The 14,451-nt window shown below is 55.8% G+C and overlaps 1 protein-coding gene across 1 annotated transcript; it reads left to right on the top strand.

The window, feature by feature from the left end:
• The first annotated feature begins 10,179 nt into the window (after positions 1 to 10,179).
• CD63 (CD63 molecule) lies at positions 10,180 to 13,409 on the top strand. The gene is made up of 8 exons (XM_028110955.2): positions 10,180 to 10,282; positions 10,860 to 10,936; positions 11,866 to 12,054; positions 12,228 to 12,302; positions 12,405 to 12,500; positions 12,613 to 12,753; positions 12,989 to 13,072; positions 13,249 to 13,409. The coding sequence occupies exons 2-8, from the start codon at positions 10,871 to 10,873 to the stop codon at positions 13,312 to 13,314; spliced, it is 717 nt and encodes a 238-aa protein (XP_027966756.1). The 5' UTR covers positions 10,180 to 10,282; positions 10,860 to 10,870; the 3' UTR covers positions 13,315 to 13,409.
• The last annotated feature ends 1,042 nt before the right edge of the window (positions 13,410 to 14,451 follow it).

The raw sequence follows: 14,451 nt of genomic DNA, 5'->3' as shown, positions 1-14,451 counted from the left end.
AGCTGCCCTAGACCTAGTTCCCAAGGGGGTGCCCCTGCAGGCTGCACGGAAAAGGAGCTGGGAGAGATCTGGACCTTTAGATCTTTACTCATCCCAATACAGGCTAACCAGGGGTTGGGGCCCCGCCCACTGTCCTGGTCTCCCTGGCAACTGTCTTCCTGCCAGGGGTGCCCCTCTCCGGCGTTACCCAGGCAACCTTCAAGGCCCGCCTCCTTCAAGGTCCTGACTGGTTCATAGCAAATGTGGGTCGGGGCCTAAGGGAAGGCCTTAGGGTTGGAAGACTGCGAGTCGTGCCTGGAGGGAAGCAGGAGGTGTCCCAGGGGGAGGGAATGAGGTTTCAGGAGCTACTGCAGGAAAGAGGGGCTTGTGTAGCCTCCGGTAGAGGGTCTGTTCCATCCTCAGGCAGAGGAACTGTAGCTCTTGGGAGCTGGGCGCCAGGGTTCAAGGCCAGAGACCCCGGGGCCACTCTCAGAGCAGACACTAGAACTGGAGAACCTCTGTAAGGAGGAGGGACCCCTGTTACCCTGCATCCCTAGCCCGCAGACTACCCCGCACACCTAAACTGTACTGTCCATCAGAGCTCTGTTAGTGGGCAGCAACTCAGGATCCCTATTGCCATCTCTTCTCACGTTTTCCTCCTAAAGCCCCTATTTTTAGGATCAGTGGTTCATTCCCTGGCACCGCTGGTCTTTCCAAGGAGGGAAGGGGCTGGGGTCATTGCGAAGCTGCTGAGGGGAAGTTGCTGAGGGGCTTCCCTACCAGGCTTGCTTCCCCCGTCCCCTGCCCTCCCAGCCTGAGCCTCTGGGAATGTGGTATGGGGAGGCTATTCTGGGCGGGGGCTGGAATGTTAGTGGAATGGACCCCTCCCAGGTCTCTGCCCACAAAGCCTGAAGCCCCCAGAGAGGACCTCACTGTGTAATTACCGTCCTCTTGCACACCAGGCTCGAAACCCTATAATTATCCTGCTGGATCTCCTAGCAGGCCTGTTAACCTCTTTAACCCCAGGGCCCTCGAAGAGAAGTTGGAGATCAGACAGAGGGCGCCAAAGAGTTTGTATTTGGGGGGAAGCAGGCGGAGGTGGAGTACAACTGGGGAACTCAAGAGTCATTTGGAGTCACGTCTTCCTTTGCCGCTGGCCTTCCAGAAGACAGCCCTGCCCCACCTCCCTCAGCTTCCCTTATCCTCTTAGGGCAGGCCCCGCCCTCCAACTCCACAGGTGGACCCTCTTTCCCACCTTCCTTTGGTCTCCCCAGGCATCTCCCCTCTTTCTTTTTCTTTCTTCTTTCTTTCTCTCTCTCTCTTTCTTTGTTTGTTTCTTTCTTTTCTTTTTCTTTCTTTGTTTGTTTCTTTGTTTCTTGTTCTTTCTTTCTTTCTTTGTTTCTTTGTTTCTTTTCTTTATTCTTTCTTTTTCTTTCTTTCGTTTCTTTCTTTCTTTGTTTCTTTCTTTTTCTTTCTTTCTTTGTTTCTTTCTTTATTCTCTTTTTCTTTCTTTCTCTTTTCTTTCTTTCTTTTTCTTTCTTTCTTTCTTTCTTTATTCTTTCTTTTCTTTCTTTCTTTCTCTTTTCTTTCTTTCTCTTTCTTTTCTTCCTTTCTTTCTTCTTTTTCTTTTCTTTCTTTCCCTTCCTTCCTTCTTTCTTTCTTCTTTCTTTCTTTCTCACCAATTGCCCTCTCTCCAGGCCCAGGCCCAACATGGGGTCCTGCTGGGGGCGGTGGTCAAGCTGCCCCCATGCCCAGTTTGGCCAACAGGAGGCACCTGCTGGTCAAGGGAAAGGATGGGTCGAAAGGAGGGGTCTGAGCCCAAAGCCTGCTTCTCCTTCTCCAGGGACTTCAAAACGCTGGGAGGCCTTTTGTCACCGCAGGAGGTGACAAAGTCTGATTTGGGCTGCTAGGTGAGGGGGGCTGGAGTCGGGAATGCTCAGAGGGAAGCTAATGTCCAGGAGAGAGCCCAGGCAGCGAAGATCAAGGTTGTTGCCACGTGAGGGTGTGTGTGTGTGTGTGTGTGTGTGTGTGTGTGTGTGTGTGTGTGTGTGTGTGTGTGTCTGTCTGTGTGTGTGTGTGTGTGTGTGTCTGTCTGTGTGTGTGTGTGTGTGTGTGTGTAGCAATGGTGAGGGTGTGTGGATGGCCAGAAGATCTGGCTGGGGTCTGGGAATGGGAACCAGAAATTAGAGATGTGAGGGCATTAGAGACTTCTCTGGGCTCTGCCTGGGGGTGCCAGCGACCCCCAGCCACTCAGACCCTGCCTCATCTCCTCACTTCTGGTTCCCTGAACTGCAAGGCCACATGCAGGGGGAGGAGTCTACTGTGTGGATAGCCTGAGTGAATGCTCCCCAAGGCCTCCTGTGTTCTGCTGCATCCCCCCCACCTATGTCAGGGGTGCCCCTGGCATCCAGGGCTTCTCTTTGGCACAGCCCTACCCACACTGTACTTTTGTCTGTGCCTACAGGTTGGAATCATCTTGAAGGCAGAACCATGTCTTACTCTTCTCCATAGAGGCCCAGTGCCCGGCATGTTTAGGGCTTTCAATGGATGGGTGGATCGATGGATGCCCCAAGGAACAGATAGATGCCTGAAGTAACCACCCCATCCCATCATTGCCTTTTCTCAATGCTCCCATGTTCCTATCTGCTCCATCCCAGGGGAAAACTTAGTTGTACAGGTCTGTGATTCTCAGGTGGAGACCACCGCCTCCTGAGCCGGCCCTGGATCAGAACCACACAGCAGCTGACCTCCTGGGCCAGGCTGTGCATGAAGATGCCACGGGACGGGGCTGCCTGCCCTGCTCACTCACCTGCTGGGCACCTAGAGTGACCCCATGGGCAATAGTGAGGAGGCTGGGACAGGAACCAGACAAGGTTGGGGAGAATGAGGGGCCAGAAGTCAGGGGCTGGAGCCCAAGGAGCAGAGAAAGGAATATAGGCAAGGACAGAGGAAGAGTGCTGAGGATGGAACCTGGGCAGTGGGGGGTGGGGTGGGCTTGGAACCAGAGTGGGGCCCTGGGGCTTGAAACGGGGCTCTGGGCCAAGGCCAAGGTGGGAAGGAGGGACGGAAGGAGGCTGTTGTCCCCCCCCCACCCTTTCCTTGGCCACCTCAAGTGGGGTGGAGTCCAGATATCTATTTATTTATTTTTATAGAATTTTATCTTATTTTATTTTTTTGAAGATTTTATTTATTTATTTGACAGAGAGAGACAGAAAGAGAGGGAACACAGCAGGGAGAGTGGGAGAGGAAGAAGCAGGCTTCCCGCGGAGCAGGGAGCCCGATGCAGGGCTCCATCCCAGGACCCTGGGATCATGACCTGAGCCGAAGGCAGACGCTTAGCTTAACGACTGAGCCACCCAGGTGCCCCTAGATATTTCTCAAAGCAAAATCATTTTCATTCCGATGAGCCTCAACACAGGGTATGCTAAAGCCTTAAGGTAACAAAGGCTGACGGTAACAAAACTGATCCCTTTAAATCTCTTTTTCGACCCTTACAACTGTCCTGTGAAGTGTGGCCCTGTGAGGTGGGGAAGGGAGTAGTTTTCCCTCTTGCTTAACTGGGAGGAAGCTGAGGCTCAGGAAGGGTGAAAGTTTAGCCAGGGTCGCCCCTTTCTTACCAAGCAGAGCGTGGGGCACGTGCAGAGTCCCTGTGTCACTTCGCTGCAGGTTGCCCAGAGCCTTGCTTTCCTTGCAGAGAGGATGTAAGGTGACTTTGGCAGTGATGGTGTTCTCCTGGGTACTAGGGGCGCTGTGACCTCGTCTTGCCCAGACAGCTGGGGGGGGGGCGGAGGGCGATCAGAGAGGGCCGCCACTGACTCCACCAATCAGGGCAGCTCTGACCTTGCCCTTGTTTTGACCTAACCCTGTAGTCTGGGAGCTGCCATCAAGCACCCAGGCCTCCCTTATAACTAAAGCTGGGGTCTTCGGATTTAAATTTCAGTTCCCGGGGCGCCTGGGTGGCTCAGTCGTTGGGCGTCTGCCTTCGGCTCGGGTCACGTTCCCAGGGTCCTGGGATCGAGCCCCGCATAGGGCTCCCTGCCCCGCGGGAGGCCTGCTTCTCCCTCTCCCACTCCCCCTGCTTGTGTTCCCTCTCTCGCTGTGTCTCTCTCTGTCAAATAAATAAAATCTTAAAAAAAAATAAATTTCAGTTCCCTAATTCATTTTTAAAAGATTCTTTTTTTAAAAGATTTTATTTATTTATTTGAGAGAGAGGGAATGAGAGGTGAGGAGGGGCAGAAAGAGAGAGAGAGAGAGAGAGAGAGAGAGAGAGAGAGAGAGAAGCAGACTCCCTGCTGAGCAGGAAGCCGGGTGCGATGCGGGGCTCCATCCCAGGATGGAGAGATCCTGACCTGAGCCGAAGGCAGGCGCTTAACTGACTGAGCCACCCAGGCACCCCAAGATTTTTCTTATATTTAAGTAATCTCTACATCCAACTCGGGGCTCGAATTACAACCCCGAGATCAAGAGTCGCATGCTCTACCGACTGAGCCAGCCGGGCGCTCCTAAGTCTCAGTTCCCTGATTCAGACCCAACCCCTGACCTTCAGTTCCAGCCATCACCCTTCCTACCCTCCCTAGCAGAGATGGCCTTGATGCTGATGCACCCTTTGGTGCCTCTATCTCCTGTCCTCTCCCCCTCTTCCTCCTCCCCAGCCTTTCCCTGGCATCTGTTTTCCCCTATCTCCTCCATGCCTCCCCCTCCCTAGCCTCCCCTGTACCTCCCAGCTGTCCTCAGCTCTTTCCTTCCCTTCTCTCTCCTCCTGTCCTTCCCAGTCTCCTCACTCCTTTCCCAAGCCCCCCACCCCTGCTGGCCTCTGCAGGTGGCAGTTCCTAGGTCATGGGGCTTCTCCTACCAGGGTACCCACGGCTTATCCCTGAGCCGGCCCCTCCTAGTGGGATGCAGGCAGGCACAAGGGGCCTACTGGGTGGAGGGAGAAGGTATACATGCAGCGGGTGCTAGGCTCCCTGTGTGGATCTGGGCTTCAGAAGGCCTTGGGTGCTGGGGAGGGGCAAGGGTGCTCACTCCAGCTCACCTACCAGCAACCAGTGCCAGGCACCCAAGGGACAGCGGCATGAGCTAATGAGGGCAGTCGCATAGCTGGATGGCATACCTGGATGCCAGGTGCTTGGAGCAGGTGCTGGGGGCTCTGAAGGCCATGGTGTGAGGGGCCAGGTCCCAGTCAGCTGATTCCCTGCTCAGAGGGACACAGGGCTGTATGCTGATTTTCCAGACTAGGGTAGTGGGCCACTTATGTGTGTGTGTTAAAATACATTTGACATAAAATCTACCAACTGAACCACTTTAAGAGTACAGTGCAGCGGCACTAAGTGCCTCTGCAGTGGCGTGCAACCACCCGTGCTACCCATCTCCAGAACTGCTTCATCTTACCAAATGGAGCCCCAGTGATCGCCAATCCACCCAGCCCCCGGCAACCACCCTTCTACTCTCTGTCTCTATGAATTTGACCAGGCATGGGCTTTCCTTGCCCTCCCGCTTCCGGCTCCACACTGGCTGCTCTCCAAGGGTGTCCCCGGCCCTCCCCTCTTCCATGTTCCCTGCACCATTCTTTCTCTCCCCTTGCTTGGCCAAGCTGCTACCACCACTCTGCGCTCGCCACCATTTGCTCCCAGCTTCTTCCCCTGGTGCTCCTCTCCCAGGCCCCGGTGCTCCTGACATCCCCCTCAGCTCTGCCCTTGCCCACCTGGATGTATCCACCTTCCTCTCCTTCCTTCTGGGGCCAGCAGGTGCTCCGGATCCTGCCCTGACATGGCTCTGGAGAAGGCCATCCTATCCAATGGCCTTCCCTTGTTTCTCACTCAGATTGACCTTTCTATACTGTTTGATGCTCCTGGCCACTGTCCCCTCCCCGTCCTGACGTTCTCTTTCCTCTTGCCCCCAGGAGAGAGTGGAAGAACACAGGCTCTGGAACCCTCAGAGATCTGGGTTCCAACTCGAACATAGGCCTTTACTGGCTAGGACTCTGGGCATGTCATTCCCTGTCACGGAGTCTCAGTTTCCTTATCTCTAAAACAGGACAAGGTGTACAGATCTTGAAGGGTTGTGTGAGGGTCAAATGAGCTAATGTGTATAATGCCATTCCTGAGCCCAGCAGCGTGTAGGGGTCCAGCTTGGCAGCTTCCTTCCGCCTGTTCCTGAGATGTAAGCTCTGTCTTTGTTTTCTTCTCTTGCTCTGGCCCTCACCCATCTAAGAATTTATTTTTTAAAGATTTTATTTATTTGACAGAGGGAGCACAAACAGAGGGAGAGGGAGAAGCAGGCTCCCTGCTGAGCAAGGAGCCCGATGTGGGATGCAATCCTAGAACCCTGGGATCATGACCAGAGCCGAAGGAAGCCGCTTAACCGACTGAGCCACCCAGGCGTCCCACCCATCTAAGCGTTTAGATAGCACTTTTTCTCTCTAGTCTGACTACCTCTCTCCTGAGTTTCACATCCACAATTCCCGGTGGACATCTCCACCTGGGTGCTGCTTTCGTGCCTCCTGCCTCGGGTGACCACCACCTTTTCCCTGGGCGCCCAGGTTCGGAAGCTCTGAGTCATCTCGGACTTTTCTTACTTCTCCCCTTCCACAGGTAAGCAGTCATCCTGCCCTCTGAAATGCCACTCAGACTTCCTTCTCGTCCGTGGTTCCAGCCTTCATCACCTCTCCCTTGGGTGGTAGCTGTGATGTCTCAACTATCTTCTGGGCCACCTGCTATTCATTCCCCTTTCTTTTTATTAGGTTTAATTTATTTATTTGTCAGAGAGAGAGAGAGCGCACAAGCATGGGGCGCAGCAGGCAGAGGGAGAAGCAGACTCCCTGCTGAGCAGGGAGCCCGATGCGGGGCTCGAACCCAGAACCCTGGGATCATGACCTGAGCCGAAGGCAGATGCTTAACCAACTGGGCCACCCAGGTGTCCTTCATTCCCCTTCCTTCCTTCCTTTTTCTTCTTTCAAGTTTTTTTAAATAATCCCTACACCCAACATGGGGGTTGAACTCATGACCCCGAGATCAAGAGTTGCATGCTCGGGGCGCCTGGGTGGCTCACTCACTTAAACATCCAATTCGATTTCAGCTCAGGTCATGATCTCAAGGTCTTGACATTGAGCTCCGCATTGGGCTCCATGCTCAGTGTGGAGTCTGCTTGAGATTCTCTCTCTTCCTCTTCCCCTCCCACTCGTGCTCTCTCTTTTTCTAAAATAAATAAATCTAAAAAAAAAAAAAATCACATGCTCTTCTGGCTGAGCCAGCCAGGCACACCCCCTCCTTATTTCAAGGTAGGCCCAACCCCAAGATCGCTCACCCTTTCCAAAACTCCCCACCACATCCCACTGCCTTTAGGACAGTCCCAACCTTGGGGCACCTGGCTGGCTCAGTTGGTAGAGCATGGGACTCTTGATCTTGGGGTCATGGTTTTTTTTTTTTAATTAATTAATTAATTAATTTGACAGAGAGAGACACAGCGAGAGAGGGAACACAAGCAGGGGGAGTGGGAGAGGGAGAAGCAGGCTTCCCGCCGAGCAGGGAGCCCGATGCGGGGCTCGATCCCACAACCCTGGGATCATGACCTGAGCTGAAGGCAGACGCCTAACGACTGAGCCACCCAGGCGCCCCGGGGTCATGGGTTTGAGACCCACGTTGGGCATAGGGTTTGCTTGACAAACCAAACAAAACAGCATAGCCTTCTAGGTCCTCAATAGTCCTATCACTTAGACTGTTTTTTAATTTAAATTTTTTTTTTTTTTTAGGGAGAGGGAGCTCACACACACACTAGCAGCTGGGGAGGGACAAAAGGAGAGGGGGAGAGAGAGTCTTAAGCAGGCCCTGAGCCCAACAGCCTGATACAAGATGCAGGGCTCATTCTAACGACTCAAATCATGACCTGAACCAAAATTAAGAGGCGCTTAACTGACTGAGCCACCCAGACGCCCCAAGACTCTCTGCTTTTTGCTTCATCTATTGTTTTGTGAAATATTCCAAAGCAAATACAGATATGACATTTCACTCTTAAATATTTTAGTATGCATCTTTTTTTTAGTATTCATCTTTAAAAAAATAGAGTAAGGGTGCTTGGGTGGCTCAGTTGGTTAAGCGTCTGCCTTCGGCTCAGGTCATGAGCCCAGAGTCCTGGGATGGAGTCCCGCATCGGGCTCCCTGCTCAGCAGGGAGTCTGCTTCTCCCTCTGCCTGCCACTCCCCCTGCTTGTGCTCTCTCTCTTTCTCTGACAAATAAAATCTTAAAAACAAATAAAAAAGAGTAATTTTCTTATACAATCATACTATCATCACAGCTAACAAAATTATATTTTCTCATGTCTAATTCTCAGTCCATATTCAAATTTCCTCAGTTGTTCCCAAAATGTCTTTCACAGTTCGTTTGTTCAAAGATTTAATCAAAGACCAAGCATTATACTTGGTTGTTACGTGTCTAAAGTTTCTCAGTCTTGACTTCAGACCACTTGCCCATCCATTTTTGCCACATCCTTCCGGAACACTTTGAGCTAGCCAACCTCAGGCTGCCATTGACTTTGAAAATTACTTTTTTTATACTTCGCTCTTTCCTTGTCTCTGGAACTGAGAGCTTGTTTCTTTATTCTCTAGAGTCACCTCAGAAAGTACCAGCCACCTTTGTGATACGAAATCTGTTCTTTTTCCTCTGGGGCAGAGGCAGCACCTGTCCCACCCTCTGAGACTGTCTGCTTTCCACCAGCGGATTTTGTGCCCGCGACCTCCCACCCAGACTGAGGCCGCCCGTGGGCCCCGCGGCCTCACCTGCGCTCCCCGAGGCTGTGCGCTCCTCTCCAGCCGCGGAGAGGCTTCTGTTCTGTTCACAACGTGGGCTTAGCTCTGTCTGCTGGCAAACGGCAGGGCCACTGTCTTCCTTGCCTTGCTGGCCCCCCCGCCCCTGCCCCCCCATCTCCTGTGCATAGCACATGCCTGGCATCTAGAGGCAGCACACTAAAGAAACTAATGAATACCCTTCTTGTAGCATCTCCGCTCCTCTTCCGCTGCCTGCCTACTGTGATAACCCTAGGAGCAAGGTCCAGAATGGGCTTGGTGTGCCCTGCTGGAAGGTTGTGATCCTGGAAACTGGTTCTTAGCTCAGCCCAGAGCTCTTTCCTTTTGCTCTTACAGCTTCTTTCCTTCTTTGTGTACACATACAAAGACTCAGGAAGTGGTTCTTAAGTCAGGACCGTAAGAACCTAAGGGGTGGGGCCCAGGCTGGGGTAGCTCAGAGTAACCGCTGGTTCTGTCCTTGGGCTGTCGACACAACTCCTTCTGGGAACCACCATGGCACACAATGGAGGGAGGCAGCTTGAGGCCGCCCCCTCCCCTTCCAGCCTTCACCTGGCTTTGCTCCCAGGTATATGAAGTGCTGCCTGCTAGGATGGGATGGGGAAATCCAGAAGATACACCCATGCCTGCTTCGGTGTCCTCCCCCACCTGATTGATCCAGGAGTGGCGGGAGCATAGACCTTGCCCACACTCCCCCAGAGGGAGGGACCGCACCCTGACTGGCTTCCTCCGGTTCTCAGCCCACTACTCTGGAGCCCCAGAAAATGGAGAAGGGACTAACAGAGAGGGGGACAGGAACACCCACTCTAGAATGTTGGGGGACTCCCAGGTCGTGAGGCCAGGGACTTTCTGGAAGTGTTTGTTCTGAACCCACCCGATCCCAGGGAGCTAACAGCGCCCTCTGCCGACTGGGCGATGGGGGTGGGGGCTCCAACAGAGACGCGAGCCAGAGGAAAGGAGTGGGCCCCGGGGCGGGGGGGAGGGGGGAGAATGAAGACCTCTTGAAGACCACCTCGTCACCTTGTCTCAGCCCAGCCGCCCGGCGCGGGCGCTCAGTCTGTAGCTCCGGGCCGCTTTCCCCGCCTTGGCTCGCACACGCTTCCTCCGTTTGCTCGAACCGGGCGGAATCAGGCGCCGCTGGGTCCCGCCCTCCCAGCCCGAGGCGGCACGGGGGCCGGGGGCACCAGGAGGACCCCAGGCACCCTGAGGTCCTGCCCTCGGCGCCTTCCGTTCGCGGGGTGGATGCTGCCTTCCCGGGAGGGGCCACGTGGCCCTGGCCGGGCGGGAGGCTCGGCCCTCCCCTCGCCGGCCTGGTGACTCAGGCCGCAGCTGTTCCCGAGTCACATGAGGGAGGCAGGCGGCCACTGGGCGGAGGAGGCGGCGGGGGAGGGGGCTGCGGCTGGAGGCCGGGGCGGGGCCGCGCGGCGGGCGGGGCCGCAGCCGGGGGGGCGCCGCTAGAGAGCCCCTGAGCCGCGGCTGGAGAGGAGCGCACAGCCTCGGGGAGCGCAGGTGAGGCCGCGGGGCCCACGGGCGGCCTCAGTCTGGGTGGGAGGTCGCGGGCAGCGTCCTCCGCTGGGGCCCGCCCCGAGTCCCCGAAGATCCGCCGCGCTCCCGAGGCCCTCGCAACTTTGCAACTTTGCAAAGTTCCGGAGGCCCGGGCGGGGTGCGGTGGGGGGCCGGCTGTGCTTATGTTTTGGGGGAGGTCAGAGCGCAGGGGAAGGCGGCTGGGGGGGGGGTCGCGCTTGGGCCGAGGACCGTTTGTAGCGGCTGGCTGGGTGGGAGGGGGTGTTGGGCGCTGGGGGGCTGGCGGGCCGAGGGTGGGCGTCGGGCTCCGGCCTCGGTCGGCGCCCTGGGATCCCGCCCGGGAGGCGGCGGGGCGGGTCCGGGCTTCGCGGCGGTCGCCCCCACCCCTCTCCAGCCCGGGAGAAGAGGGGCCTGGGAGACGTGGATCTGACCGCGGGTTTCCGGGTGGGAGGGGCCGGGAATGGGGGCGGCGCAGGGAAGGCCTCGAGGGCCGGCAGGGAGCACGGAAACCGAGGTCCCCCCTCGGCCGGGTCTCATCTCCCTGCGCTCCCCTCTTCCCCAGGCCCGGCAGCCATGGCGGTGGAAGGAGGAATGAAATGTGTCAAGTTCTTGCTCTACGTTCTTCTGCTGGCCTTCTGCGTGAGTGGGAAGGGGGACGATGGGGGCGCGCTGGCAGGGTGCGGGGAGACCCGGATCCGGAGTGTTGAGGGCTTGAGGGGCCGAGAATGAAGGCAGCTGGAGACCAGATGCGGGAGAAGAGCTCGGGGAACAGGCCTAAGACAGCATGGCCACCCCACCCCCTCCAGCTTTCGGGGTCGTCTAGAGGCTTGTTTGGACCACGAATGGACAGCGTGGGTGCAGAGCACCCTCCCCCTCGCCCCTTCTGGCCCTTCCTGTCTGGTGACCCAACTACTTGTGATACCGGGCAATGGGGCAACCAGCCAACGGCCGGCCTGATGGCTATCGCTGTGGGCCTTCCCTCTCCTCCCCACCCTCCCCTCCCCTCCCCTCCCCTCTCCCTTACCCCTCATTCCTTTCCAGTCCCTCATTCCTTTCCAGGCCCTCATCCCTCATCCCTCCTCTTAGCTGCTTGGGGGTGGGGAAGGGCTCTGCCCACCTCAGTTTGCTCCTGTCCTGGGCTCCTGGCTTCAGAGACTGCTCTTTGTCAAGGGAGGGGCACACCACTCCTGCCTTTTTTTCTTCTCCTTTCTCCTCCCTGGCCTAGTGGGCCTGAGGAAGCCTAGTCACAGCTGATGAGGATGGGGCGGGCTCTGGAAGACAGTGAGAGGGCAGTTCTGGGAGCCCTTGAGGCGCAGGGGAAGCACCACCCTAGGTGAGGAGTACGTGCTCTGGGGTCAGGGCTTTCTGGGAACTTCTCTTCTGGCATTTGATCACACTGTGGGGCCAGTATGGGACACCCTCTTCCCCTGCAGTCGTTTCCTGGAGGTGTGCGGCTCTGCCTCGCTGGGATGGGGCTACGGCTGTGTCCTGGGTGTACCTGCTGCCCTCCACCACGGAGGGCTGACGGGTTGTGGGGCTGGCCTCACCCTGACCTGCCCTTCTCACAGGCCTGTGCAGTGGGGCTGATCGCTGTGGGTGTAGGGGCCCAGCTGGTCCTGAGTCAGACCATCACCCAGGGGGCCACTCCCGGCTCCCTGTTGCCCGTGGTCATCATCGCAGTCGGTGCCTTCCTCTTCCTGGTGGCCTTTGTGGGCTGCTGTGGGGCCTGCAAGGAGAACTACTGTCTTATGATCACGGTGAGCTCGGTGTGGGGCCAGCGTGGGGGTCCGGGGCTGCAGGGAGGGCGTCCACGGAGGGGGCTCACGAGCTGAAGTGAGGAAAACCTTTATGAGTGAGCTAGAGGCTGGCTGGGCCACAGCAGGCCGCTCTCACCAAGACTCCAAACCTGACCCGTCCACCGTGCCTGCAGTTTGCCATCTTCCTGTCACTCATCATGCTGGTGGAGGTGGCCGCAGCCATTGCTGGCTATGTGTTTAGAGACAAGGTAAGCTGGGGAAAAGGGGAGGGCCCTACCTCAGAGGTCTGGCTGCTCTGATATGTGTGAGCCCTGAAGTTTGACCTCAACAATGCTCCTTCCTCTTCCCAGGTGATGTTAGAATTTAATAAGGACTTCCGGCAGCAGATGCAGAATTATCGGAAGGACAACCGCACGACTTTGGCCCTGGACAAGATGCAGGAAGATGTGAGTGAGGTTGCTGGGAGCAGGGGTAGTGGGGGAAGAAGATTCTTATCTTCACATTGAAGGCGGAGGTTCACGTAATAACTTTCTCCTCGATATTTCTCTTCTCCCGCAGTTTAAATGCTGCGGGGCGGCTAACTACACGGACTGGGAGGGCATCTCTAGCATGCTCAAGGGCCAAGTTCCTGACTCCTGTTGCATCAATGTCACGAAGGACTGTGGGGTTTCTTTCCATGTGAAGAACATCTACACCGAGGTAGGGAAGAAGCTGAGCTAGCAGGGAACTTGGGAAACCTGGGAAAGATTTCAGGGGTTGAGAGAGGGACCAGGGATGGAGTGGAGAGGGTTGGGTCCCTGGGATGGGGAGGGGATCTGGGAGTGCTAGGGGTGGGGTGAAAGGTACAGAGAGTAGGGAAGAGACAGAGGGACCGGGGAAGGTGGGTGGGAAGTTTCTGATTATGTTCTTGCCTCGTGTGCCTACTACCCTTCAGGGCTGTGTGGAGAAGATTGGGGGCTGGCTGAGGAGAAATGTGCTGGTGGTGGCCGCAGCGGCCCTGGGCATTGCCTTTGTGGAGGTGAGAGGCACCCTTGGGACTCATTCTGGGGCATCTGGGCAATAGGGGCAGTCGGAGGAGGGTGCTGGGGAAGTCCTGGCCTGGGGACGGGGGCCCTGGTTGTGTTTGGGGTCTCTTGGATGGGCCTGGGATACTTTTGCCTTTCTGACTCCTCACCGCTCTATCTTTACTTTTAGGTACTGGGAATTGTCTTTGCCTGCTGCCTCGTGAAGAGTATCCGAAGTGGCTATGAAGTGATGTAGAGGGTCTGGTCTCTTCAGCCCCCTCATCTAAGGGAGTGGGATAGTACACTCCAGGTTTTTCAATTAAACGGATTATTTTTTCAGACTGAAAAAAATAGTCTGTTTGTCTTGAAGACAGTGATAACTTTAGCCTTTTCTTCTCCTCACCCATGTTCCTGTCCTCTGGGATCTTGTTCTGTATGCACCTCGGGAAGGAAAGGTGTGTTTTAGGGGGGGGGTGTTTGGGAAAGGTGGGTTTTGCTGAAGGCGCTGGTGGGGCTGGCAGTGGAAGTGGGGATCTGGGGGAGGCTGGGACCCACTGCGCTCCCTGTCTCCTAGTCCTGTACTGCCACGTTTAGTGCTGCAATGTTCATGAAGCCATGTCCTGCAAAAGTCAAAGGGATTCCCCACAAAGGCCCTACCTGGGAGAGGCCAGCCCACATCTAGCATGGGCATCTGTTCCTTGGTGTTCTGCCCACCTCTGAGGGCCTAGCAACTCCCTCCCAACAAAGGGGACCTGGCTCCTTTTAGGGTGGTGGTAAGTTGCTGACACCTTTGTGGCCAATACCATCCTTCTTGACTTAGATAAGAGGACAATTTAGGGGTTCCTGGGTGGCTTGATCGGTTGAGCATCCGACTCTTGGCTGACTCAGGTCATGAGATCAAGCCCCATGTTGGGCTCCCTGCTCAGTGGGGAGTGAGATTCTCCCTCTGCCCCTCCCCTCGCTCGCATGGTCTCTCTCAAATAAAAGTGTAAAAAAAGAGGGGGCGCCCGGGTGGCTCAGTCAGTTAAACGTCCTGCCTTTGGCTCAGGTCATCATCTCAGGGTCCTGGGATTGAGCCACACATCAGCCTCCCTGCTCTGTGGGAAGTCGGCTTCTCTCTCTTCCTCTCCTCCAACTCGTGCTCTATCTCAAATAAACTCTTTAAAAAAAATAAAAATAGAGGGGACAATTTAAGTGGGTATTACCTTTTTTCCCCATGGAAACCACCCAGCCTGGTCCTGACCCCTCTTCACTACCTTCCCTCCCTCCCAAGAAAAATAGGTAATGGCCATTTGTACTCTAAACACCGAACTGCAACTTTACTCTTTGTAGAAAATAAAGGAAATGTCCAACGGTGCCTTCTGGTGGCCATTCCAGGTGCAGCTTCAAAGAG

The sequence above is a fragment of the Eumetopias jubatus genome, unplaced genomic scaffold (assembly GCF_037043125.1).
Source record: "Eumetopias jubatus isolate StellerSeaLion01/CBP00866 unplaced genomic scaffold, mEumJub1_p1.0 scaffold_8, whole genome shotgun sequence".
NCBI lineage: Eukaryota > Metazoa > Chordata > Mammalia > Carnivora > Otariidae > Eumetopias > Eumetopias jubatus.
This window is presented reverse-complemented; position numbering and strand designations above follow the sequence as displayed.

Excerpts from the sequence above, each read along its gene's own strand:
- CD63 (XM_028110955.2), top strand. The coding sequence starts at position 10,871 with ATGGCGGTGGAAGGAGGAATGAAATGTGTCAAGTTCTTGCTCTACGTT. Across the intron at positions 10,937-11,865 it reads TTCTTCTGCTGGCCTTCTGC|GCCTGTGCAGTGGGGCTGAT; the intron begins GTGAGTGGGAAG and ends CCCTTCTCACAG. Across the intron at positions 12,754-12,988 it reads TGAAGAACATCTACACCGAG|GGCTGTGTGGAGAAGATTGG; the intron begins GTAGGGAAGAAG and ends ACTACCCTTCAG.